This window comes from Rhinatrema bivittatum, chromosome 5, assembly GCF_901001135.1.
Source record: "Rhinatrema bivittatum chromosome 5, aRhiBiv1.1, whole genome shotgun sequence".
NCBI lineage: Eukaryota > Metazoa > Chordata > Amphibia > Gymnophiona > Rhinatrematidae > Rhinatrema > Rhinatrema bivittatum.
Window position 1 is genome coordinate 341311373 of NC_042619.1, and position 25462 is coordinate 341336834.

General features: G+C 47.6%; 1 protein-coding gene across 1 annotated transcript in view; it reads right to left on the reverse strand.

Moving 5' to 3' along the window:
• LOC115092958 (E3 ubiquitin-protein ligase HERC2-like) overlaps positions 1-25462 on the reverse strand; it is a 2733734-nt gene that overhangs the window by 2147730 nt on the left and 560542 nt on the right. The window contains 1 exon segment of the mRNA XM_029604466.1: positions 10556-10726. Within this exon segment, the coding sequence (XP_029460326.1) occupies positions 10556-10726 (171 nt within the window).

The window sequence follows — 25462 nt, forward strand, 5'->3', positions numbered from 1 at the left end:
CCGAGCTGTGGGCTGGCCGGCGCTCAGCAGGACCTGCAGACGATTCCGGAGCTTTGCTCTCCTCTTGGCGGTCAGACTGACCTTGTCTTCCTGGGTGTCGAATCGGACTCCTAGGTACTCCAGTGACTGAGAAGGCTGTAGGGAACTCTTGTTCAAGTTTACTACCCATCCTAGGCTTTCCAGAAGAGATATAACTCTGTTGGTTGCCTAGTGGCTCTCCTCCGGTGACTTTGCCCTGATCAGCCAATCGTCCAGGTAGGGATGGACGAGAATCCCTTCCTTCCTGAGTGCTGCCGCCACTACTACTACTATGACCTTGGTAAAGATCCGCGGCGCGGTGGCTAACCCGAAGGGTAAGGCTCGGAACTGGAAGTGCTGATTCAGGACCTTGAAGTGTAAATGGCGCTGGTGATCCTGATGGATTGGGATATGCAAATAAGCTTCTGACAGATCTAGGGAGGTGAGAAACTCCCCTGGCTGTACTGCATTCTTGACAGGCCGTAGAGTTTCCATGCGAAAGCTGGGGACCCGTAGGTATCGGTTGACTGACTTGAGGTCCAGGACGGGCCTGAAAGTGCCCTCCTTCTTGGGTACTATGAAATAAATGGAATAATGCCCAGAATTCATCTCCTCTGCAGGCACTGGGAGTATGGCTTTTAGTGCCAGGAGCCTCTGTAAGGTAACTTCTAGTGCCGTCCTCTTGAGAGGCGAACAAGGAGATTCCACAAACTTGTCCGGCGGGAGCCGAAGAAAATCCAGGTAATAACCTTCTCGGATGATGGCGAGGACCCACTGGTCCGAAGTAATCTCGACCCACCTGCGGTAGAAGAGGGTTAGCCTGCCCCCTATGGCTGCTACCCCCGGATGGGTCGGCTGATTGTCATTGTGGGTTGCAGCCGGGACCAGAACCTGAGCCGGTTCTCCTCTTGTTGTGCTTAGCCCGAAAGGGCTGGTTCCTGGCCTGAGAACGAGGTGCTTGATAGCGAGCCCTGTAGGGGTTGAAGCACTGAGAGTTTCTACCTCTGGATGGTCTAGAAAACGAACGCTGGTTCCTCCTCGACCTGTCTTCTGGCAGACGGGGTAATGGAGAGGCACCCCATTTGTTAGCCCAGTTCTCGAGATCGCTGCCGAACATTAGGGATCCCTTAAAGGGCATTCTTGTGAGGCGCGTCTTGGAGGAAGAGTCAGCAGCCCAGTTGCGTAGTCAGAGCTGTCTCCTGGCTGCCACTGAGGATGACACTCCCTTGGCTGCTGTATGGACGAGGTCGGAGGCTGCGTCAGTGAGGAACGCGAGAGCTGATTCCATGTCTTCTCCCGGGCTGTTGTTTCTCGCTTTTGATAAACATAACGTGTCACCACGGTGCAGCAGGTGACACGGTGCAGCAGGTCGCGATTTTTAGGGACATGGCTGCCACCTCGAAGGCTTGTTTCAGAATGGTGTCCATTCGCCGGTCATGTGTATCCTTGAGGGCCGCTCCCCCCTCCACAGGAATTGTGGTGCGCTTCACAATTGCGTTAACTATGGCGTCTAGCTTAGGGCATGCCAGCAACTCCTTGGATGCCGGGTCCAGAGGGTACATGCCTGACAAGGCTCGGCCCCCTTTGAATGCGGCCTCCGGCGCAGTCCATTCCAGATCTATTAGTTGCTGTGCTGCTTGTAGGAGGGGAAAATGATGAGCCGTTTGGCGCAGGCCCTCTAACACGGGGTTCATGTTAGAGTCCCCTGGGGTGTCCCGGCCTGGAATAGCCAGTTCTGATAGGCATTGTGAGACCAGGCCTGGAAGATCCTCTTTCCGAAAGAAGCGTCTCATGGTCCGATATGGTTCTATCTCCGAGGGAAGTTCTCCCTCCTCGGGGGGCTCCTCATCTTCCTCGGAGCAATCCGAATCCCCATACGCGGGGCTTCTGGGTGGCGAGTGGCTGCGCCTAGGTCTCAAGGGTCCAGGAGCCGGATCATTCGGAACAGAAAGGCCCATTCGAGGAGCAGACTGCATCTGGACAAAGGCTTGGATCCCCTTGAATAATTCCACCCAGGAGAGTAAAGCCGGATCTGGCCTTAGGGGCACCAGGTTTCTCGGGGTCCCTGGCTGCTCACCGCGGTCTGCTAAGTCCGGAGTGTTCCCTGAGGAACCGCTGGGCTGGGACCGGTCCTGTCCTGGAACTCCCGTGGCCTCCTCACATTGGGCACATAGTGAGTCTGCTTCCTCACTCTGAGTGGCTCTGAGGTTGCATGCTGAGCAGAGGCTTAGAGCTCTTATGCCTGATTCTGGAGGTGCCGGCTCTGCGGACGTATGGGCTCTCTGATGCTCCATACGCTTCGCAATATGTATCGCGTACTAATATGCGCTTATCTTATGAGAGTGCGCTTATCAACCTGCGCTTAGCTGCGTGCGCCTATGAACGGGCGTCTCAGGAACGTGCGCCTATCAACGGCATCTTATGAACGTGTGCCTATAACGTGCGCCTAGCCACGGCGTCTTATGAACGTGCGCCTATAACGTGCACCTATCAACGGGGTCTTATGAACATGCGCCTATAACGTGCGCCTAGCCACGGCGTCTTAAGAGCGTGCGCCTATAACGTGCGCCTAGCAACAGCGTCTTAGGATCGTGCGCCTATAACGTGCGCCTATCAACGGCGGCTTATATGAATGTGCGCCTATCAGCGTGCGCCTAGCCCGCTTGCGCCTTTCCGCGTGCGCTTAGCGACATGTGCCTATAGCAACGTGCGGCTAGGTAACGAAGGCGAGTAGGCAGGAAAAATGGCGACCTCCTCGGCGGGCTGCCACTTAGGCAGGCCCTGCGAATCCTCACTTCCTCGGAGACCACAGTAAAGATGTACGCCTTACCTTGTCTTCAGCGCTTCCCGGCTGCGACCCGGGCGGTCTCCGGCTGCGGAGGGAGAGGGTGAGTACCTTCACTGCCGCGCTCGAGGAAGTGCACCCACTGCCTCTAGGCCGCTCCCGAACTCGTCTCGCTCGGGGGCAAAGTCCTCGCCGGGACCGAGGCTATCTCTACGCCGCGCCCGAGCCCTTCACACTCGGGGGCTAGGACCCTGCCGCAAGTCGGCCACCGGACCGAGGCTCCTACCTCCAAGGGACCACGGAAGTCAGCTCGGGAAACTCAACTGGGTGAGTGACCGACTGGTATCACCACAGGAGTGCGGGGCTCGTCTTCAGTAGGTTTCTTCTAGGAATTTAGTCGTTAGAATTTGGAAACACGCTCAGCGAGCGTGAGGTAGCTCCAAACTGCTTTGGAGACGGAAATTACTGAATTGCTACACTTCCTGTGGGGGTATATGTACCTGTGCTGACGTCAGATCCGTCTCCAACTGCTAGCACGAGCACACTATACCCACTTGTTTTGAGTCCATCTGCTACACGCTAGGAAATACCCTTTTGTATGCGTCATGTCATGCCATTTTGAATGGTAAGATTTATGTGTGGAAGGTTTTGTGACGCTACCAGTACCTGAAACCATCAGTGGGTCTACGATTTGAGACTGGCTTGTGAGAAGGCGAATTGGTTACTGGTGTGATAGATTGAGAAGTATGGGAAGCATACTGGTCTCGGCCAGGACGTGGGTCTGAGGAACAGTGAACCCCGTCCTGGTTCAACATTAGAAGAGTGCTGGCTATGAGAGGCAGCAGAAGAGACATTTAAGAGGCCCTTGATGGAAGAAAGGCATCTATGGGAACGCACTGGAAACATGTGCAGGGAATAGAATCTGTGCACCATATGGTTCGATTCAGACGCAGAGGGCATGTTTGGTTGACCTCAGCGCTAGAAGATTTTTCTAGTTACACATGTAGTTCGAGACCATTCGAGAAGATGGAAACCTATATGGAGAAGGTCTGCTATTGCGTTTGGTAAGTCTCTTAGATAAGTGGCCCGAGGATGCATGGAGTGAGCAAGGGCCAAGGGTAGAGCTGCGCAGCTTCCTTGCAAAGCAGCTAAGAGGTTGTGCGTGCTTGTGTGTTGGAAAGCACATTGTCCCTATGCTGTCTGTATGTATGCACAAAGATTTGTTGCAGAGGCAGTATTGGAAGGCATAAGGGTATAACTCATGGCTACAAGCTCCAGGAAGTCCATGGGAAACTGTGCCTGGAGCGGAACAGAGGCATATTGGGTTGAGAAGATATCAGGTCAAACTTTACAACCCTGAGAAAATGCGAGCATGAGCAGGACCAGACTAGGTTTTGGTTCTAGATCTGCAATATGGATAAGGGATGAAAGCGGTTGAACAGCTTAGACCCACTGATAATGGAATTTCACTGAATCTAACCCATAGGAGTTTTGGATCTATGAGGAAAGTGCATAGTGAAAAAACCCCATGGCCCGACAATGAAGAATTGAGGGGCTGAGGTTATGGAATATGCGCACAGGGACATGTAGGAATTTATGAGAATGTCTGCGCGGTTGCTGGACAGGAAGGTCGACTGTGGTGTCCAGAAGTGTTGTATAAGGGATTTATGGCAGTGACAGTAATCCCAGGCAGTAATTTTATAGTGAGTCATGAAGAAGTTAGAGCTCCTTGTGTGGACTGACTGTGGTTATGCAGCCATCCATGCAAGGAAAAGTGTGAATGATGCTCTACTCCATAGAGAAACAGCAGTCACAGATAGTGATTCAATGGAAAATCCCAGTTGCCGAAGCTGGTGTAACCGGCAGAGCTTGGGATTGTAATATTGTTGACTCACCATGAAGCACATAGAAAGATTAGTAGTAATGTACTTACTGCGATATGGAAGCATGGTGACGAGAGATACCATTTTACCTGTGCCTTCTGAAGAAAGTTGGTATTTCTGAGGTCCAGGATGGGCGGAGAGTAACTACTTTCTGTTGAAAGAAAGAATAGTGTAATGAAAACTCCCCAATCCCCCTCCCTCCTGCGCTTTGTAGCGTCTGGGGGAGTGTACCAGGAACCTTGGTACAAAGTGGGGTGGCCGCTCTGATATCCGGCTAGTTGGGAGACCAGGTGTCCAACTGGCGGGGCTGATGTAATCTGGATATCATGTAAGTTCCCACGGGAGCATGAGCGGTAAAGTCTTACCCACATTTCTGTGTGCTGTACAAGGAAACCTCGAGACCTGTCGTCAGGCTTCGAGGTGGACTTGCACCTGAGGTAGTATTTGCTGGATCTCGTGTTCAGCAGATCAGCGAATGCATCTGGAACCTTGGCTCTGAATTAGGAACCAGAAGCCAGAGCATTAATCAGTACAGAGTCCCGTTGCTGAAAGAGGGAGGATGTGCTGATGCAATCCCAAAGAAATGATAGAAAGGTTCTCTTGGTATTGTGGCTGACATAGCTGGCAATAGCAATATGTAACACCAATACGGTTCTTGGAAGGTAGATGACCTAGAACTTTTCGAACCACGTGGTCAGAATTAGAGAACACATCTCAATGGGAATGCCGCGGGTACTTACCATCCGACGTGGATCGCCGAAGGACGAGCTGGTGAAGATTGCTGGCTCCGTGGATTTCAGGAGTAATCGAGGGGTAGCCTGTGGATGTAGACGTCCGTCTCAACTCTGATGCCTGGTATGGTGGCGCAGGTATAGAGACAGGCTGACCATGGCTGGCGCTACCATGGTAATTTGTGGAGGGCCACAATCCCACACCGATGTCGGGGGGCCACGCCTCGGGAACAGGGGAGCCATCTTTGGCTCGTGAACTCGGCCCTCGTCGCAGCGGCTCGATATCTCGTGACGCCAGTGCAGAATTCTTCGGAACTCGTTCCGGTGTTTCTGGAGCACCAAGGACTGCCAGCAGTGTGCGGAACACTGGCGATGGCAGTGGTGATGTTGCTCGGCCCAGGCATTCTCCAGCACCAAGAAGGATAGCACCGATATGCTGGATGGTGTCAGTGACACTGAGTGTCACGGTGCTTGGCCCGGTCTTTCCCCAGCGCCGAGGTGAATGCCTTCGCTGTCTTGGATGGCGAATGAAGACGGACTGTCAGCATGCCTGCACTGCTCCTGGCACTATGTAGTGACGTAGGCTAATACGGGGCTTTAATAAGAACCCAAAGCATGGAGCACTGTGTTTAGGCGAGGGCATTACATGGAGGTGCTATGTCAGTATCGATGGCGGCCGAAGCAGCCTCGAGGGTATTGTAAAAAATATATATGAAAAAATGTCGATGACCCGGGCAGAGCTACGATGACAGTGACTGAAGCACTGACGGCATCGGCGTAGGTATCTATGGAAACTATGTGCCATCGAATAATTGAAAAACATCGTTGGCATCAGAAAAATTATACCGGCATCGACAGAGTCGATGACCACATCGATAGGAATGAAGACACCGATGGAAGCGACGTGGGTGTCGACGGCATAGACAGCATGGCCACGGGCAACAATGGAACAGACATTGGCATCGATGGAATCCACTTTGGCACCGACGCCACCGATGGAACTGACATTGGCACCAATGCCACCGGTGGAATTGACATTGGCATCAATTGCATCAATGTCATCGACCCGGGCATCGATGCCACTGATGGAATTGACCCTGGCATCGATGCCACCGGTGGAACTGACCTGGGCATCGATGGAAATGGCCCTGGCATTGATGGAACTGCCCTGGGCGATGCTGGCATTGATCCTGGCATGGATGGCACCGACGAGACAAAGGTATGCGTTAATGGCATCCATCCGGGCAATGGTGGCACCGATGAAACCCAAGGAAAAATCAATGCCATGGATGAAAAACATGGATGGCACTGATAGAAACGATGCAGGGACCGATGGCATCAGTGTACCGTCGGGGGAGGGGTACCAATGGCATCTAAGAATCCAGGATGGTCTTAAGGGGGTACCGACGTTAGCGATGGGGCATAGACTGTGCAAGGGTACCGAAGAAATCGAAGGACCTGAATCTACAGGGGCCCTGGCGGCAACAGAAACCGTGGAAGTCCTTGTCCCACTATCACTAATAACCAGGCAGAGTGCCACAGAGGGACACTCGCAGGCTATGTGTGGCTAACAGAAAACAGAGGGAGAGGGAAGGTCACAGTCAGTTGGCAGTCCAGGGAGGTGACAGGAACCGACCGAAACACAGGGCATAGTACTCACAGAGCGTCAAATAAATGTACGCGAAGGGAGACCCGTGTTTGTGAAGTAAATGTTTAAGTGTTTCCATGAGGAAAAAGTATTAGAATTTCTCACAGAGCTCCTAACCGCTATGCTTACTGCAGAGCTGGAAAAAGAAGACTGAGGGAGACACCTGTGGTTCACAGGGATAATTGCAGGCTGAGCATGCTCAATGCATTCAGTGTGCCAGTGTCAGTCAAAGCTTTATAGAAACTTTGACAGAAAAGTTTTCCATACAGGGCTCCATCCTGTGATGTCACCCATATGTGAGGACTACCATCCTGCTTGTCCTGTGAGAAATATTTTTATAAATTGACACCCATCCACTCCTGCACGGGAACCCATGGTCAAGGGAAGGGTGTTACATATCCTAGGGAAACCTTACAGCCTTGCCACACACACCACCCCCCACACTCCCACACCCTCTACAGACACACAAAATATAAATTTGGCACTTGTAACAAATCTTACATTAAAAAGAACATTCACAAGTACAGTCTTCTGAGGCAAAATATCACTTACAATATATATATTTACATGCACTGCTGTGGTGCCAATCAGAAAACTCTGCAAAAAAGACACTTGGAACTCCTATGGAATTTATAATGGCACCTCGGAAATCCAAGAATAAACGTAATTACCATATTACAATACAGTACACCTCCCATACCAAAACAATCCCCACTATAAGCCCTCAAACAGTAACAACCTTGTCTATGATAAAGCAACACCAAATATTACACCAGGCCCTAGAACACCAATACACCTTCTAATGGGAAAATAGAACAAGCCAGGCTGCTATAGATCCCTACTCCGAAACTACATGCCAGCAAAATAACTCTCCTTGTTCACATTTATTTATTTAGACATTTTATATACTGTCGTTCCATATAAAGATCACAACGATTTACAAAAGTGACATTCATTCTATAAATCAATGAATAATGACTGTTTATGGAGGTCATATTCATAAACAGGAATTATTATAAAAGTCTAATGAGATGTTCTAATACATATTAACTAAAGATCTAGGACATCAAGCGATTAGTACAGGAATTATAATATAACAATTTTCACTTAATAGTTGGTACGTCATCTTAAGATTCTTACATTATCTCGTTAATTTATTCCTCATGCTTCAATTAATAGGATGAACTTTGCTGTGGCTGGCAGCCTCTCTTCCTTTTCAGTCACCAGTGGGTTTGGCTCTGCTGGCGGTCCTGCGGCCTCTTCTTTTGCCGCCACCGCCCCCCCCAGGGGTGCCACCCCATGCAAATGCACACCCAGTCATGCCAGGCCTCCTGTTTAATAGCCAGTTAGACTCCTAAGACCTCTCCTAAGAGATCTGATTCTGACTTAGCACAAACAGTACCAAAGTGAAGACTATGCCAAACTATCTGATGCCAGGGAAAACGTTTCAATGAAACTGAAAGTATTGAAGTGCTTGGTGCTAGCAGACAAAGCTGCAACAGGTGATGAAATAATGCTTCGAAGATCCTTTTTTCCAGCTGTCTCTGAGGCAAACACAAATTGATAGATGAAGCCAGCTCCCACTGAGTAGCTAAGAGGGTAGACTATCTCATGGAATAGCCTTGCTCCAGGAGCATGAGTTTACCTCATGTTATGGCTGCTTGGAAAATAAAACCAAGATGCTCTTGGGTGCATGCACTGAAGGAAAATGATTCTCCTGCGTCAAATAATGATTCTGACACTTGTGTTAGTGATCTGATGCCTGATGGGAGGAGCAATCAGATAGGAGTAGCAATCTGTTATAGATCTGTTACTAGTTAGACTGCGGAGTAGCAATCTGTTAATATTGGCTCCTAAGAAGGAGGAGTCAGCAATCTTGTAGTGTCTCAGATATTGTCTTGCTACGTAGTTAGCAATCTGTTCAGGATCTAATATAGTTGTGGGTGAATCCCTGGGCCGCTGGCAAATGACCACGCCCCTGGGGGAATATCCCGAGAGGGACCACCGGCTAGGCTGGAGTATGAAGACAGACACACATAGTTCTTTTATTAAACAGGTTTTTGAAACCACCAGAGGTGGCAGTAGTGAGCTGATATGCCCAGCAGGGCTGTAGTCCCTCAGGTACTGGAACAGCGATCCAGGATGGCTGAGCTGTTGAGAAACTGTAGAAAGTGAGGAGGCAGAGTAGATAGAGTTCATGAACAGAACTAGATGACAAAACTCACATAAGATCTCAAGGAAGCTCAGGAGCTGGAAAGGTTTAGGCCCTCGAGGAGCGAGTACCTGGTTCCAGGGAAAGCTCTGAGAGAGCGATGGTAACTCACAATTATTTGTAGCAGCGATAGCTTCCAGGCAGTAGAGAATCTTCAGAGTGTCCAGGAACATGGGCCCTCGAGGAGCGAGTACCGGTTCCTATCAGTAATCTGAAAGTAAAGAAAAAGACCGAGGTCCCCGAGGAGCGGATACCTCTGGTAAGTCCGAGGAGGCAGAGTAGCTTGGAGGAATCCATATACGTTATCCGTTCCATATCCTTATCCTTTCCTTCCCTTGCTAACTCAATTAGATAGCGAAATAGAGACCTTTAAATATTGGAGGCGGATGACGTCATCTCAGGGGGACGCCCCTGAGGTTCACGCCCTTGCTGGTACTTCAATCAGAGCGCATGTGCGCATGCCCTAGGTCTTCAGGCAACATGGCGGATCTGCAACATCGAGCCGGTCCAGGGATGCCGGAGGGAGACGGCATGGAGATGCCGCGGCAGCCAGCCGTCCATCACACCCGGAGGGAGTCGCCACAGAGGTAAAGAGGGCAGAGTGAGGACATCGAGCAGCGACGGTCGCAACAACTTGGTGCCATTGACCTTCGAAGATCTCAGGTGCCAAGTGGGAAGACTCCCTACTCCTATGTCTATGCTTCTGTTTCGGTGCAAAGGAGGGTTGAGACTATCAGCACAAAAGCATTCTCAGTGGCCAGCTCTTCGGTCCAAAGTTGCTAACTTTGGGGCTGATAGATCTAACTTCTCTTTGGTGATAATGTCTTCCATCCTCAATTATATAGGAAACATCTGAGCAGATACCACACACAAAGACATCATGCTCAATCTCCAGGTAATATATGTAAATTTCATTATAATTTTTGGAGACATCATGAAATTGCAGCAAGAGCAATGATTGAAGCAACTCAACATTTCAGCCATTTCTCACTCTCTGTAACCATAACAGTCCCTTCCACAATTTTATTACAACACTTTACAGCTCTAAAAGCAAACAAGGATGTTGTAATATAACCTGAATATATGGCAGTTATAGGTTGCATCATCCTAGACTCCTAGTTACAAATGTATTAACTTAGTCCAATAAAGATATTATCTACAACTTATATGACAGGCAGTAATTTGTTCTATTTTTCTCAGAAATAGTGCATTTAAAAGACAGTAAAACAAAATTATCATAGTTTAAAAGTCCAGTATAAGGCAGAAATCAAATCTTACCAAGTATTCCATGCCCAGTTAAAAACTGGGTTTGAAAGTCTTTAATATCATAAACTTTTCCATCAATCATGGTCCAGAAGCCTCCATCTTTATTGTGGTTTTCCAAATCAGCTTTACGAATAAGTGTTACCTCCTCATTATTCTTGGAGCTCTGTGCCATGAAAAAGGAACCTGTTGGGGAAAAAAAAAACACAAAATCCACCTATAGGTTTCAAGTATAACCCTAGTAAAGTAAACAATTTTTCAATTTCAATTTATTTTTAATTAATCATATTTTATTGCATTTCATAAATCAGAGCAATGTACTATTTCAATAAGAACAATAAATTAAAGCATAGTACAATTAAAAAAAAATTCAATACCAATCTCTAAACAGTGTATTAAATACAAAGCTGTAATGTTTAAATTAAGATTGCGTGAAAGACTAATTATCTTTAGAAAGAATACTTCATATTCACTCTCTACGGTGATGATGTAGCTGAATGCCACATAAAGCAAAGTTCAAATTCAAATAACTTTATTGCTATGACATACTGGCAACACATGTAAAACAAACTGTAACAGAAATACCATCCCATTCAAGTTTCAAATACCTGGAAATGGGAAAAGCATGAGCAGACGGCAAAAGGAGTTTTCTCCCATCCATTAAGGAAGCAGTAGACTTTTGAAAATTGCTACAGTATATGCTGTTTAATTATCCATAGGATTTACCCACGTAAGTGCATTTTACGCATGTAAATGGCTTTTGAAAATTGCTACAGTAGTATGTTGCATTTATGTGCATAACTTATTTGAAAATTCATCAGAAAGAGCATTATGGGTGGAGTCCATTGGAGAGGGAGGGCCTGGATTCTATGATATGAAAAGCAGGAGATGTGGGATAGAGGTTGCAGGGTAGGTGGATTACTGAAGAGCCCAGCCAGCTGCAGTTAAAGGTTAAGTAAAAGCTAGCTGCTGGTAAAGCTAAAAAAAAAAAGCTGGGAAAGCAGTCAGGAGATAGAAGACACAAATGGAAGAAAACAAATATAGTAAAAAAGAGGAACCAGACCTTTTTTTAGATATGCTAATGAGAAGAGGAAGTATAAAAGTGGCATTGTGAAATTCAGAGTTGAAAGGGTAGAAGGTGAAAAGGTAGAATATGTAGATGCTGATGAGGAAAAGAAGTGTTCTTTTCCTCATCAGCATCTACATACCTGCCAGACTCTAGGCCAGGGGTTCTTAAAGTCCTCTTGACAAACCTAGCCATTCAGGTTTTCAGGTTATCCACAGTGAGTATGCATGAGATAGATTTGCATGCAGATATATTTCATGGATATTCATTATGAATATCCTGAAAACCTGAATGGCTAGGTGTGTCCCAAGGACTGTGTTGACCACTCCTGCTCTAGACCATTACTCAAACTTTGTTAGATCTCTCCTTGTGCATTTCACCTCTTCTCAGATTTCCAGCCTGTTGCAGAATATAGGTCTTTTTTTGTTGTTGCAATCTCTGATACACTACTAGTAATGCTCCTGTCCTCAGAGTTAACTCAGTTTCCTACTAACAATTTGTCTTCTCCCTCTCAGCCAATTTCTAACCTAGTCAGATGCTCTAGGGCCCATACCAAAGATGCTTAGTTTATAAATTCCCTATGCAGAACTGTGTCAATGTTCTTATTGAAATCTTAAGTTCACTAAATCTAATGCTCTCCCCTGATTCAACTCTCTGGTTACCCTGTAAAAGAAATTGATCAGATTCATATCATATACCTACTTCTGGTAAAATCATGCTGCTCTGGATCTTGTAATCCATTGGATTCCAGAGACTGCATTATTCTCTGTTTTAGCAACAATTTAATGTATTTACTCAGCTATAGCTACTAGTCTTCTTCAATTTTTTTGAAGGTGAACCACATCTGCCAGTCTCCAGTTCTCCAGATGTACTATTGACCCTACAGCATGGAAAAAATCATCCAGCAGAGCTGCCAGAATTTCTCTGTTTCCTTAATACTGTCAGATGTATTCCATCTGACCCCCATCATTTACCCACTTTTAGTTTTTCTACTAGCCCCTTATCATTGAACAAAAATATTTATTAAAGTGTTTAATAAATATTTTTGTTCAATGATAAGGGGCTAGGAGAAAGAACACAGAAAAGCTGACACAAATAAGACCACAACTGAGGGAAACGTCAATTATCAGAAGATTCTGTTCATTAGGCGCTAGAAAAAACTAAAAGTGGGTAAATGGAGGCATATAGCAGGATTCCCTGAGGCCATGGCTGTACCAGGGCATCGATCCCCTGGGATAGCGGATCCCGCCTGCGGCTGAAATATCTGGGTACTTGAGCGTTGGACCTGTCTGCAAATAGGTCCATGCCCGGCGTCCCCCACTGATCCACAATCATCTGGAAAGCTGTGGGCAATAGCTGCCATTCCCCTGGATTTAGGCTTTCTCTGCTGAGGAAGTCTGCCATGGTGTTGTCCTTCCCGGCGATGTAAACGGCGGAGATGTCCTGGAGATTCGCTTCTGCCCAAGTCATCAGGGGGGCTATTTCTAGGGATACCTGTTGGCTTCTGGTTCTGCCCTGTCGGTCGATGTATGGCACCATGGTGGCGTTGTCTGACATCACTGTGACCGCTCTATTGCGGTTTGTGGGCAAATCGCAGGCACGCTAGCCTGACTGCCCGTGCCTCTAGTTGGTTGATATTCCACCTTGACTCTTCCCTGGTCCACCGTCCTTGGGCGGTGAGCTCCTCGCAGCGCGCTCCCCATCCGTTCAGGCTGGCATCTGTGGTGAGCAGAATCCAGGTTGGGGAGGACATTCTTGACCCCCGGCTCAAGTGGCAGGGCCGTAACCACCAGCGTAGTTGATTCCGCACTCTGGCTGGTAGAGGCAGGCGTATGGTGTAGTCCTGTGATTGTGGACTCCATCGAGATAGAAGGGCGCGTTGCAATGGTCTCATATGAGCCCGCGCCCATGGCACCACCTCCAGAGTGGATGCCATGAGGCCGAGGACTTGTAGATAATCCCAAGCTGTGGGCCGGCTGGCGCTCAGCAGGACCTGCAGATGATTCCGGAGTTTTGACTGTCTCCTGGAGGTCAAGCTGACCTTGTCTTCTTGGGTGTCGAATTGGACCCCTAGGTATTCCCGCAATTGGGATGGCTGTAGGGAACTCTTCTGTATGTTGACTACCCATCCTAGGCTTTCCAGAAGAGCTATAACTCTGTTGGTTGCCTGGTGGCTTTCCTCCGGTGACTTTGCCCTGATCAGCCAATCGTCCAGGTAGGGATGGACAAGGATTCCTTCCTTCCTGAGCGCCGCTACCACTACTACTATTACCTTGGTAAAGATCCGCGGCGCGGTGGCTAACCCGAAAGGTAAAGCCTAGAACTGGAAGTGCTGATTTAGGACTTTGAAGCGTAAATAGCGCTGGTGATCCCGATGGATTGGGATATGCAGGTAGGCTTCTGACAGATCTAGGGAGGTGAGGAACTCCCCTGGCTGTACTGAGTTCTTGACAGACCGTAGAGTTTCCATGCGAAAACTGGGGACCCGTAGGTGTCGGTTGACTGACGAGGTCCAGGACGGGCCTGAAGGTGACCTCTTTCTTGGGTACTATGAAATAAATGGAATAATGCCCAGAAGCTACCTCTTCCGCAGGTACTGGGATTATGGTTTTTAGGGCCAGGAGCCTCTGTAAGGTCACTTCTAGTGCCACTGTCTTGAGTGGTGAATAAGGAGATTCCACAAACTTGTTCGGTGGAAGCCGAAAGAAATCCAGGTAATATCCTTCCCGACGATGGCGAGGACCCACTGGTCCGAAGTGATCTCGACCCACCTGTGGTAGAAGAGGGTTAGCCTGCCCCCTATGGCTGCTACCCTCGGATAGGTCGGCTGATTTTCATTGTGGGTTACAGCCGGGGCCAGAACCCGAGCCGGTTCTCTTCTTGGTGTGCTTAGCCCGAAAGGGCTGATTCCTGGCCTGAGAACGAGGTGCTTGATAGCGAGACCTGTAGGGGTTGAAGCGCTGTGAGTTTCTACCTCTGGATGGTCTGGAAACAGGACGCTGGCTCCTCCTTGACCTGTCTTCTGGTAGACGGGGTAACGGAGAGGCACCCCATTTAGTAGCCCAATTCTCAAGGTCGCTGCCGAACAGTAGGGAACCCTTAAAGGGCATCCTTGTGAGTCGAGTTTTGGAGGACGAGTCGGCCGCCCAATTGCGTAGCCAAAGCTGTCTTCTGGCTGCCACTGAGGACGACACTCCCTTGGCTGCCGTACGGACGAGGTCGGAGACTGCGTCTGTGAGAAAGGCGAGAGCCGATTCCATGTCTTCTCCCGGGGTGTTATTTCTTTCCTGTGATAAACAGGAGCGCGTCACCACGGTGCAGCAAGTCGCGATTCAAAGGGACATGGCTGCTACCTCAAAGGCTTGTTTCAGAATGGTGTCCATGCATCGGTCATGCGCATACTTGAGAGCCACTCCCCCCTCCACCGGAATGGTGGTGCGTTTCACAATAGCTTTAATTATGGCGTCTACCCTGGGGCACGCCAGCAGTTCCTTGGCTGTCGGATCTAGAGGGTACATGCCAGACAAGGCCCGACCCCCTTTGAATGAGGCCTCCGGTGCCTTCCATTCCAGCTCAATTAGCTGCTGTGCTGCTTGTAGGAGGGGAAAGTGGTGAGCCAATTGGCGCAGGCCCTCTAGGAGAGGGTTCTGTACCGGGACCCCTGGGGGGTCCTGGCCCAGAATGGCTAGCTCCGATAGGCATTGTGAGACCAGGCCCGGCAGATCTTCTTTCCGAAAGAAGCGTCTCATGGTCCGATATGGTTCTATCTCCGAGGGAAGTTCATTCTCCTCAGGGGGGCTCCTCACTTACCTGTGAATAATCAGAATCCCCATGATTGGGGCTGTCGGGTGGTGAGTGGCTGCGCCTAGGTCTTGAGGGTCCAGGGGCCGAATCAACCGGGACGGAAAGACCCATCCGAGGAGCAGAATGCATCTGGACAAAGGCGTGAATCCCCTTAAATAATTCCACCCAGGAAAGCGAAGCCAGATCTGGCCGCAGGGGTACCAGGTCTCTCGGATTCCCTGGCTGCTCGCCGCGGCCTGCTAAGTCCAGGGTCTTCTCTAAGAAACCGCTGGGCTGGGACCAGTCTTGTCCTGGAACCGCCATGGCTTCCTCACATTGGGCACATAAGGAGTCTGCTTCCTCGCTCTGTGTGGCTCTAAGATTGCATGTTGAGCAGAGGCTTAGAGCGTTCATGCCTGATTCTGGGGGCGCCAGCTCTGCGGGCGCAGAGGCCTTCTTATGCTCCATTTGTCTACGATGTGCGCCTAACACGGGCGCTTAACAGCATGCGCCTAGAACAGGCGTCTTATCAACGTGCGCCTATAGCGGGCGTCTTATAAACGTGCGCCTATAAACGGGGCGTCTTATATAAACGTGCGCCTATAAACGGGGCGTCTTATATAAACGTGCGCCTATAGCGGGCGTCTTATAAATGTGCGCCTATCCTAGTAGTGTGCGCAAAACAACGTGCGCCTGTCGCGTGCGCAAAACAACGTGCGCCTGTCGCGTGCGCTAAACAACGTGCGCCTGTCGCGTGCGCTAACAACGTGCGCCTGTCGCGTGCGCTAACAACGTGCGCCTGTCGCGTGCGCTAACAATGTGCGCCTGTCGCGAACAACGTGCGTGTAGCAAGCAAAAACGCTGAATTAGGAAGAGTAATCACAGAAAAATCATAGGAAATATAAAAATACATACAATTTCCATATGCATATATGAAACAAATATATTGACAAACTAATAAGATACATTATCCAGGATAATGGAATTAAGTTTTCATAGAGCATTTAATTCATAACCCTTGAGCTGCAGAATGGAATTCCACACATCATACATCAGCAATATTTACAAATGGAATTCAGGAAATACACTGCAAGAACTAGTTTGCAACATACTATTGAGGACTTTCACTGAAATATGTGAGGTGTACAGGAAGGAGAATGGGGAGAAATCAAGAAGATAAAATTCAGGAGCCAGCTTCCTGTTGGACTATTAAATGGACACACACAAAATATGATGTTATCAATATTGCTCGAGAGAGTGGAGGAGTGGGAGAATACCTGCTGTCTCTGCTGAAAGCACTCCCAGACCATCTCTGCCTGAGGATCCTCCAGCCGCCATGTCAATGAGAGGAGGAGGGGCAAGCCGCCGGTTAAAGAAGGCACCCTGTGATGTGCCAAAGGAGCGCACCCCTAGGCACTTTTTTCCCGCTCTGCAGGATATCACTGAATGTAAGTTTGACTCTCCTGGCCTTTTTCCTGTTATTCTTATATTGCAATGGTGAAGCAGAAAGGCTGGTTGCACTCTTCATAGACTCTTCGCTTTCCCAACAGACCTGTTGGCCTGTTTATTGCTATGGAGCAGTCAATTTCAGGAGCCAAGTTCATTGTAGACACTAAAGAGATGGCGGTTGGTGTACGGGAGCTAGAGACATCATTGAGCCCTGATTATCACATTCTAAATCCCTCCCCCCCCTCCCCCGGGATTTGGGGTTGGTCCTACTCAGCCTCTTAGTTCTGTTATTGCTGAGGACAGTGTTAGATTTCCATTAGTTTCTGCTCCAGGGGACTCTTGGAAGTTGAGCTTGATTAAATGGTGAATCTGTGTCTTTGTAAGATGCTTAGAAAGCCATTGTGGGCCTTGAAAAGGTTGTGAATAAACAACTTTCCCATGTCTCTTCTTCCATGGAAGTTACAAAAGGACAATTAACTGTTGTGAGGTATTTCTATTAACTAAGATCAAAGAATTGAAACTTTGGAAACTCAAAATAATTATTTTCAAGAATTTAAGGTTGCATTTATTAGAGATAATTTGTCTATTCACAGAAGGTTAGAGATTACTGAAACAGATCTAGAATGTTAAATTTCCATTTTCTCAATTTTCCCAGATCCCCACTCCTATCCTTTTTAGAATTACTTAAAAAATATGGAAGATGGTTTAGGAATTGATGATTCCTTTCCTTCTATAAATAAAATGTATTACCTACCTGTTAAGAAAAGGGGCTTGAGTGGGGAGTCTGATAAAATAGAAAACATATGAAGATTTAAATTTCACAAATTTTCTGGAAGACTACTGATATTATAAATGATTGTGCTACCTTACGGGTTACCTTTTCTACTAAAAAAGAAAAAATGTGATACTGTGATTGTGATTTTCAAATAGGAAGTTCTTATTTGTGGATCACAGGATCTGAACAAGATTTCCAGATGTCTGTAAGCAAACTCAGGTTTGGTGGAAGGCTTTTCTTCAGGTCAGTGGCGTACTAAAGGGGGCACAATGCCCTTGGGTGCAGGGCCATAAGAGGGCATTGATGGCTGACATAGGGAGGGCCCATGTGGCTGAGCATAGAAACATGCCCTTTTTATTGTGTTCCAGCCACTGTTCCCTTTAAGTTGTGCCATTCGCAGTGAAGAAGAAGGCCCCTGCGTGCCTTAGGACCACTCGCGGTGAAGATGAAGGCCCCGGTGAGAGTGAATGTGTGTAGAGAGGTATATGTGTGGGTGTGAGGAGGAGGAGGGGAGAGAGGTGTGAGAGAGCAAGAGCAGGGGGGAGGGAAAGAGAGACAGCAAGTGGCGAGTGTGTGAGAGAGAGCAGGGGAAGTGAGAGAGTGTGTGTGTGTGTGTGTGTGTGGGGGGGGGGGTGCTTGAGTGTGGGTGCCAGAGAGAGCCTAAATGAGGAGATTGTGAAGGAGTGAGTGTGTGTGTGAGAGATTGGAAGCTGGTGTGTATGAAAAAAGAATCTTGTTTATGTGAGGGTGTTAGCCTGTGTGAAGGGATTGTGAGAGAGGGAGCCTGTGTGAAAGGGTGCGTGAGACAGAGTCATAGGTAGCCTATGTGAGGGTGTATGCGTTAGAGAGAAAGGGAGCTTGAGTGGGTGTGTATGCAAGAGAGAGGGACCCTGTATGAGGGGATGTGTGTGCGAGAGAGTGAAGGAGCCTATATGAGGGTGTGTGTATGTGCACTAGAGAGATGGAGCATGTCTGTGAGAGAGGGAGGAAGAGAGGGAGCCTGTGTGAAGGGCAGTACTGAGAACAGGGCCAAACTCTGGGAGTGGCAAGGCTTGAGCCTAGAGATGGAGGTGAGAGATACTGGTAGGAGAAGGAATTGGGGGACTGAGAGGGCAAAGTGGCCAAGGGAGTAGGGAGAGCGAGTGGAAGGGACACTCTTACAGTGAATTTCTAGGGAAATTCTGCTCAAAATATTTAAAATTCTGCATCTTTAAGTAATAACATTTTTCTGTATAAACTTAAAATTTAATTACTTAAAGACTCCAACACTAGTGTCTCTATAATTAATGAACATGAGAATAAGTGGTAGTAGTCTAAATATATTTAAAAAAAGGGAAGAGACTAACACACCAAAAGCAATTAGTTATGAATTTTTATGACCATCATATTGGGCATCATTGTGTTCACATAAGCACACATCATTTAACGTGCAAACGACATCTTCAATTTTGCCACCAAATATAATCATCATATTTTTATGTAATGATGTAAAACTCCCATGTGGTTAAAAATCAATTACTCAATATTGTTTCAGCTCAACGAACTTATATAATGTAGAGATTACTTACCTGATAATCTCCTTTTCCTTAGTGTATGCAGATGGACTCAAAACAAGTGGGTATAGTCTGCTCGTGCTAGCAGTTGGAGACGGATCTGACGTCAGCACGGGTACATATACCCCCACAGGAAGTGTAGCAATTCAGTAATCTTCCTTGCAAAAGCTTTATGGATATATGTGTAACTGACCGATCGATTAAATAAACAGGATTACCCTGACCAATTGATGGTAGCTGGAGACCACCAGTGTTCTCAACCGGAAGGCGTCGAAACCCGGCAGGGTGGAAGCCCTATATAAGCAAAACATGGCTTACCGTGAGTCGGCGAATCCCCATGTATACCGGCAGCCGGGCGGGATGCTGAGTCCATTTGTATACACTAAGAAAAAGGAGATTATCAGGTAAGTAATCTCTACATTTCCTAGCGTGTAGCAGATGGACTCAAAAAAAGTGGGATGTACAAAAGCTACTCCCGGACTGGGCGGGAGGCTGCCCGAGGACCGTGTAGGATTGCCCTCGCAAATGCTGTGTCCTCCCTGGCCTGGACGTCCAGACGGTAGAATCTGGAGAAGGTATGGAGGGAGGACCACGTCGCCGCTTTACATATCTCTGCAGGCGACAGCATCCTAGTTTCTGCCCAAGAGGCCGCTTGCACTCTGGTAGAATGAGCCTTGATCTGTAGAGGCGGTGGCTTTCCTGCCTCTACGTAGGCCGCCTTGATAACTTCTTTGATCCAACGGGCGATCCAACGTCACCGGTATCGTCGTCCTCTTTGTGACCGCCGACACCGCGGAGTCCACTTTTGGAGCCTTGATGAGATTCAGGAAATCCTCCGGTAGTGGGTAAAGCTTTTCCATGGCCCGGCTGCCCTTCAGAGAAGCCTCCGGGGTATCCCATTCCCCAGTGAGAAGCTGCAGGAACGATTCGTGAATGGGAAAAGCTCGAGCCCTGGGCCGCAGGGCTGCCAGGACCGGGTCCCCCTTCTTCGAAGAAGTGACGACTGCAGGCGCTACTGGAGCAGGCGGGTCTGGCGGCGGGTCCAGATCCAATTCCTGAATTATAAGTGGAATAAGGTCATCTAGCTCGTCCCTCTGGAAGAGGCGCAGCGTGCGCGGGTCATCACCCTCAGGCGTGGAGTCCCCTTGTCCGCAATCCGGAGGATCAGACCCCGGATCCGCTGGGCCTGACACCGCTCCCACAGCCCAGGTCAAAAGGCGGACCCGAGCTGGAGCGTGAAAATGAGGGGCCCCCGCGCCCACCGGAGCGGGGGGGGGGGGCCTGTGAAGGGGGGGACGTCCGTGGGATCTTGGCAGGGGGAGGCCCCGCAGGAGCATCCAACCCCTGGAGGTATGCTGTGTGCATCAGCAGAACAAACTCCGGGGAGAACCCCGGCCTGCCCGAGGGGGCTCCGGGGGGGGGGAACCACTGTTGGACCCTGCCCCTGCGGGCCTTGCTCTGGCAGCAAAATCGGCGGCAAAATCGGCGGGGAAACCGCCACCAAATCCCCCTCCTCCAGCGCTGCCTGATTCCCCTCAGGGCGCTGGGCATGCAAAATGGCCGCCGTTCCCGCCAGGAATGGGGAAGGGGCCGGCCCGCCCCTCCCGGGCATAGCAGAAAGCAACGCAAAATCGGCGAGGGACTGTGAGGTGCCTTCCCCCCCAGGAAGGCACCGAGCGCAGATGCCCTCGCGGGAGATCCTAGATCCCGGTTCGCCACAGGCCGAGCAACGCGACGGCCGCTGCATCGGGATCACCCCGCGAAAGCAACGCCGGCTTCAAAATAACTAAGTAGACCCTCGGGGGGGGGGGGGGGGGGGGGCCGCGCGAAAAACCGCCGCTGCGGGGGGGCCCAGATGGCCTGCACTGCCCGCTGAACGGAATCGCCGCGGGGGGGGCCCTCCCGGCCTCACAACCCGTTAGAAGAGTACTTTCTGTGTGCCCCAGCAGCCCACGAGGAGCTGTACTAGGCACAAACGCTGAAAAGCCGTCACCACCGGCAGCCGCGAGGCCCCGGGGTTGGGGAGAGCTGCAAAGAAAAAAATACAGAAAAACAGTACCACTTACCCCGTCCTATCTACTAGGTTTCAGCACCGGGAGAGGAAACAACACAGGGGGTAAGCCACGCCTCCCCACAGCCTGACCTTTGAATTAAACTTTTTTTTTTTTTTTTTTAAGTGAAAAACTTGATCCACAAGAAAATAGGCAGAAGCCCAGAAAAAGAGGAAGCAAAAAGGCGAAAGATTACTCTACACCAGCCGGGAGAGAAACCCCGAGTCCCCTACTCGCATCTGCTGGAGTCAGAAGATACTGAACTCCTGCAGAGGGGGTAGTAGTATATATGGTGACGCCCCCTCGAAGCTTGTGCTGACTCCATCTGCTGGATTGGGGACATAACCCACGGTCTGGACTGATCCAGGTACGTACAGGGAATAACTGATACTCAATGCCCACTATTTCTTTCCAGTGGGCAATCCAAACATCCACCACCCTCTCTGTGAAAAAAATGTTTTCTAATGTTGGTTCTCAGTCTTCCCTTTGGCATTTCATACCATGACCCCTAAAACTCCACAGTTTCCTGTCTAAAGGAAAAGGTTTGATGTTTTTGCATCATTAAAACCTTTCAGTTATCTGAAGGTATGTATCATATGTCCCTTACACCTTCTCTCCTCCAGGGTATACATATTAAGATCCTTCAGTCTCTCCTCATAGGTCTTCCCTTTCTTTGGACTACATCCATCCTGTCTATCTTTTTTGAGATACTGTATCCAGAATTGAGGCCTCAATAAAGCTTGTACAAGGACATTATTAACTCCTTTTTCCAGCTGGTTATACCTTTCACTATGCAGCCCAGCAAACCTCTAGTATTAGCCACTGTCCTATCACATTACTTCATTGCCTTCAGAATGCCAGACACTATTACCCCAAGGTCTCTTTTACGGTTTGTGTGTATTAATATCCATCCCATACTGCATATGGATCTTTTGGATTACTGTATCCCAAATACATCACTTCACCCTTCTTGGCATTGAATCCCAGCTATCAAACCTTCAACCACTCTTCAAGCTTCCATAAAATCACTCTTCATTCTTTACTCTCCCTTCAGGTGCATCAACTCAAGCAGATTTTAGTATCAAACACAAAAAGGCAAATTGGTCATCTAAACCCCTCTGCAATGTCACTCACAAAGATATTAAACAGAACTGGTCCCAAAACTGATCCATGAGGCACTCCACTTACCACTGTTTTCTCTTTAGAATAAGTTCTATTTACCATTATATGGCGTCTCCTGTCAGTCAAACAATTTTAATCTATTCTACCAACTTGACACCCACTCCCAGCCTTCTCATTTTATTCATAAGATGTCTATGTAGGACCATATCAAAAGCCTTGCTGAAATCCAAGTAAATCACATCAAGTGCTTTACCTTGATCTAATTCTCTAGTCACCCAATCAAAAAAATCAGATTCATATGACAGAATCTAACTCTGCTGAAACCAAATTGCCTCAGGTCCGGTAATCCACTGGATTGTAGACAGTTCATTATCCTTTCCTTCAGCAGAGTCCCCATTAGTTTTCTCACTACCAAGTTAAGGGTAACTGGCCTGTAGTTTCCAGCCTCCTCTCTGCTCCAACCTTTGTGAAATGGGCCCCAAACTTCTCTTCACCAATATTGCAGCACCACTCCAGTTTCCAGGAATCTGTTGAACAGGTCTTTCAGCAAACCCACCAGTACATCTTTGAACTCCCTTAATATCCTGGAATGTACCTCATCCAGTCCCATGGCCTTGTCCACTTTCTGTTTTCCTAGCATTTCCCATGCATTTTCATCTGTAGATGGGATTGAATCAAACCCACACTCATCCATGCTCTTGTCAAGCATCAATTGTCCCTCTCCAGAGTCTTCTTTAGTGAATATCGAACTGAAGTATTTAATATTGCTGCTATTCCTTCATCTTTCTCCACACATTGCTCCGTGCCTCCTTTCAATTTTGCAAACCACCTTTGGCATTCCCCTCCTTTCCCTGATGTATCTGAAAAATGTTTTGTCACCTCGCTTTACCTCTTTGGTGATTCTTTCTTCTGCTTGATATTTTGCTTTTCTCATTTGTTTCCTCTTTTGGGGATCCCTAGTATTTCTTGAATGCTTATCTTTTTGTCTTTATTAATTTAGCCACTTCCTTTGAGAACCAGATCCATTTCTTTTTTTTTTTTTTTACTTTTCTTACATAAAAATTTGTTGCCTTTGTAATAGCTCTTTCTAATTTAGCCTATTCATGTTCCACTTCACCCATCTTACCACAGTCTTCTAGCACTTCCTCAAAGTATATACTAGGTTTCTTTTGGTGCTTTTAGACATTTCTTCTACATTTGACATGCTATTTTATTGGGTCATCTTTAAGCACTGGGAATCTATTCTTTGGTACTTGCTTGGTTTTCCCCTTCTCTTTCCAGTCAGTCTTTCCACATAATGATAGGTAATGCAGTCTCTAGTTCACACTCTCTTTCTTCCAGGGTTCCCCCAAGGTTCTTCACTATCTGCTACTCTCTTCTCTTATGTCTTTGCATCAGTACCCCAGACCGTAAAAAGTCAGGGACGGTATTGGTTATTCACTGAATCCAATTTCTCTTCCTCCGCACCCCCATCCCTCCGCTGTCAAAGCAGAGAGCGATGTTGCAGTTGTGTCCAAAGCATCAAGATTTGTTGGTCAAGGGTACTAATCCCATGCCGTCTGTTAAGAGTAATAACTGCTGCTTCATGCAGTTTACCCCCATGCTTATCAGTTCCCCAGATCGTAAAATTCAGGGGCCCTTGGTTATTATCTGAATCTAATTCCCCTTTTCCCCCTCCCACTGAAACAGAGAGCAATGTTGCATTTGATTCAAAAGCATCAAGGCTTATTGGTTAACAGTAGTAGTAACTGCTGCACCAGCAAGTTACCCCCATGCACCCTTTTCTTCATTTCCATCCTCAAGCCTTTAGGGAGCCATAGTATTTATCCCATGCCCATCTGAATTCTTTGACTGTTTTATTTATTTTTATTTATTAAAAAACTTTTCTATACCATCGTTAAGTTAAATAACTATCACAACAGTTTACAGAAGGGCACGATAAAGAGAAATATGGGTGGTATAGATTACAAATTAATCATGTGCCATCATAGTACGGTAACAATTTAAAATAATAAACTAACAAACTAAGTGTGGAAGTTAATCCTGATTTTCATCTTCAGCACCAACTACAGAAGGGCATTCCAGGCATTCAGCACACTCTCCATGAAGAAATATTTCATGACGCTGGTTCTGAGTCATCCCCCCTAGAGTTTAATTTTGTGACCTCTAGTTCTACTTATTTTTTCCAACAGGAAAAGTTTCAAGTTCATGCATAATTAAATTGTTTCAGGTATCTGAAGGTCACAATCCATTCCAATTAAGCAAAGGATTCTTTATAAAGTACTCACAGTAATTCATAAATCAATTCACAATATATCCCCACTTCACTTAAGCACCCAACTACGTCCTCACTCTTCAGCAAGACCCATCAGAGGAGCATATAAAGGCACTCTCCATGTTTCCTCAACAAAATCCTCGCTTCAGAAACGTACCATATCTACTGCTGGCCCCATTCAATGGAACGCGCTCCCGCCAGATATCCATCTAGAGATCTGACACTCTACATTCAAAAAGAAACTTAAAACCTGGCTCTTTAAACAAGCTTTTACAGGACCATAAGCACTTTTTTCCCCTACAGCCAGCAAGAGTTCCTCATCATCGCATTCCCCAGGTTCTATACTTTTACTCGACTCTGTATCCATTCTCTTGCTGCAGGTCTCATGTGACATTTACTGTTTTGCTTTTATGTTTTTGTTTTTTTGTTTTTGTTTATACTGCTCAATGAGACTTGTTAGCTAATATGTTTACATTACAATGTTAATTTTGATCTAGTTTACCCTTTTCCAAGATCCACAAACTTGTTCTATGTAATGCCTCTAGGCAAAAATTTATGTTCAATTTCAATGTAAACCGATGTGATCTGTATTTCATACAGGAACACCGGTATAAAAAAAAAATAAAAAAATCTAAAAATAAATAAATAAATCCATTCTCCCCATACATACATATTTAGATTCTTCAGCTTCTCCTCCTAAGTCTTCCAATACTAACCCCACACCATTTTGGTCACCCTTCTCAACTGCCTCCATTCTGTCTCTATCCTTTTTGAGATACTGGCTCCAGAACTGAACTCTGTACTACAGGTGAGGCCCACCAAGGACCTGTACAAAACCATTATCACAT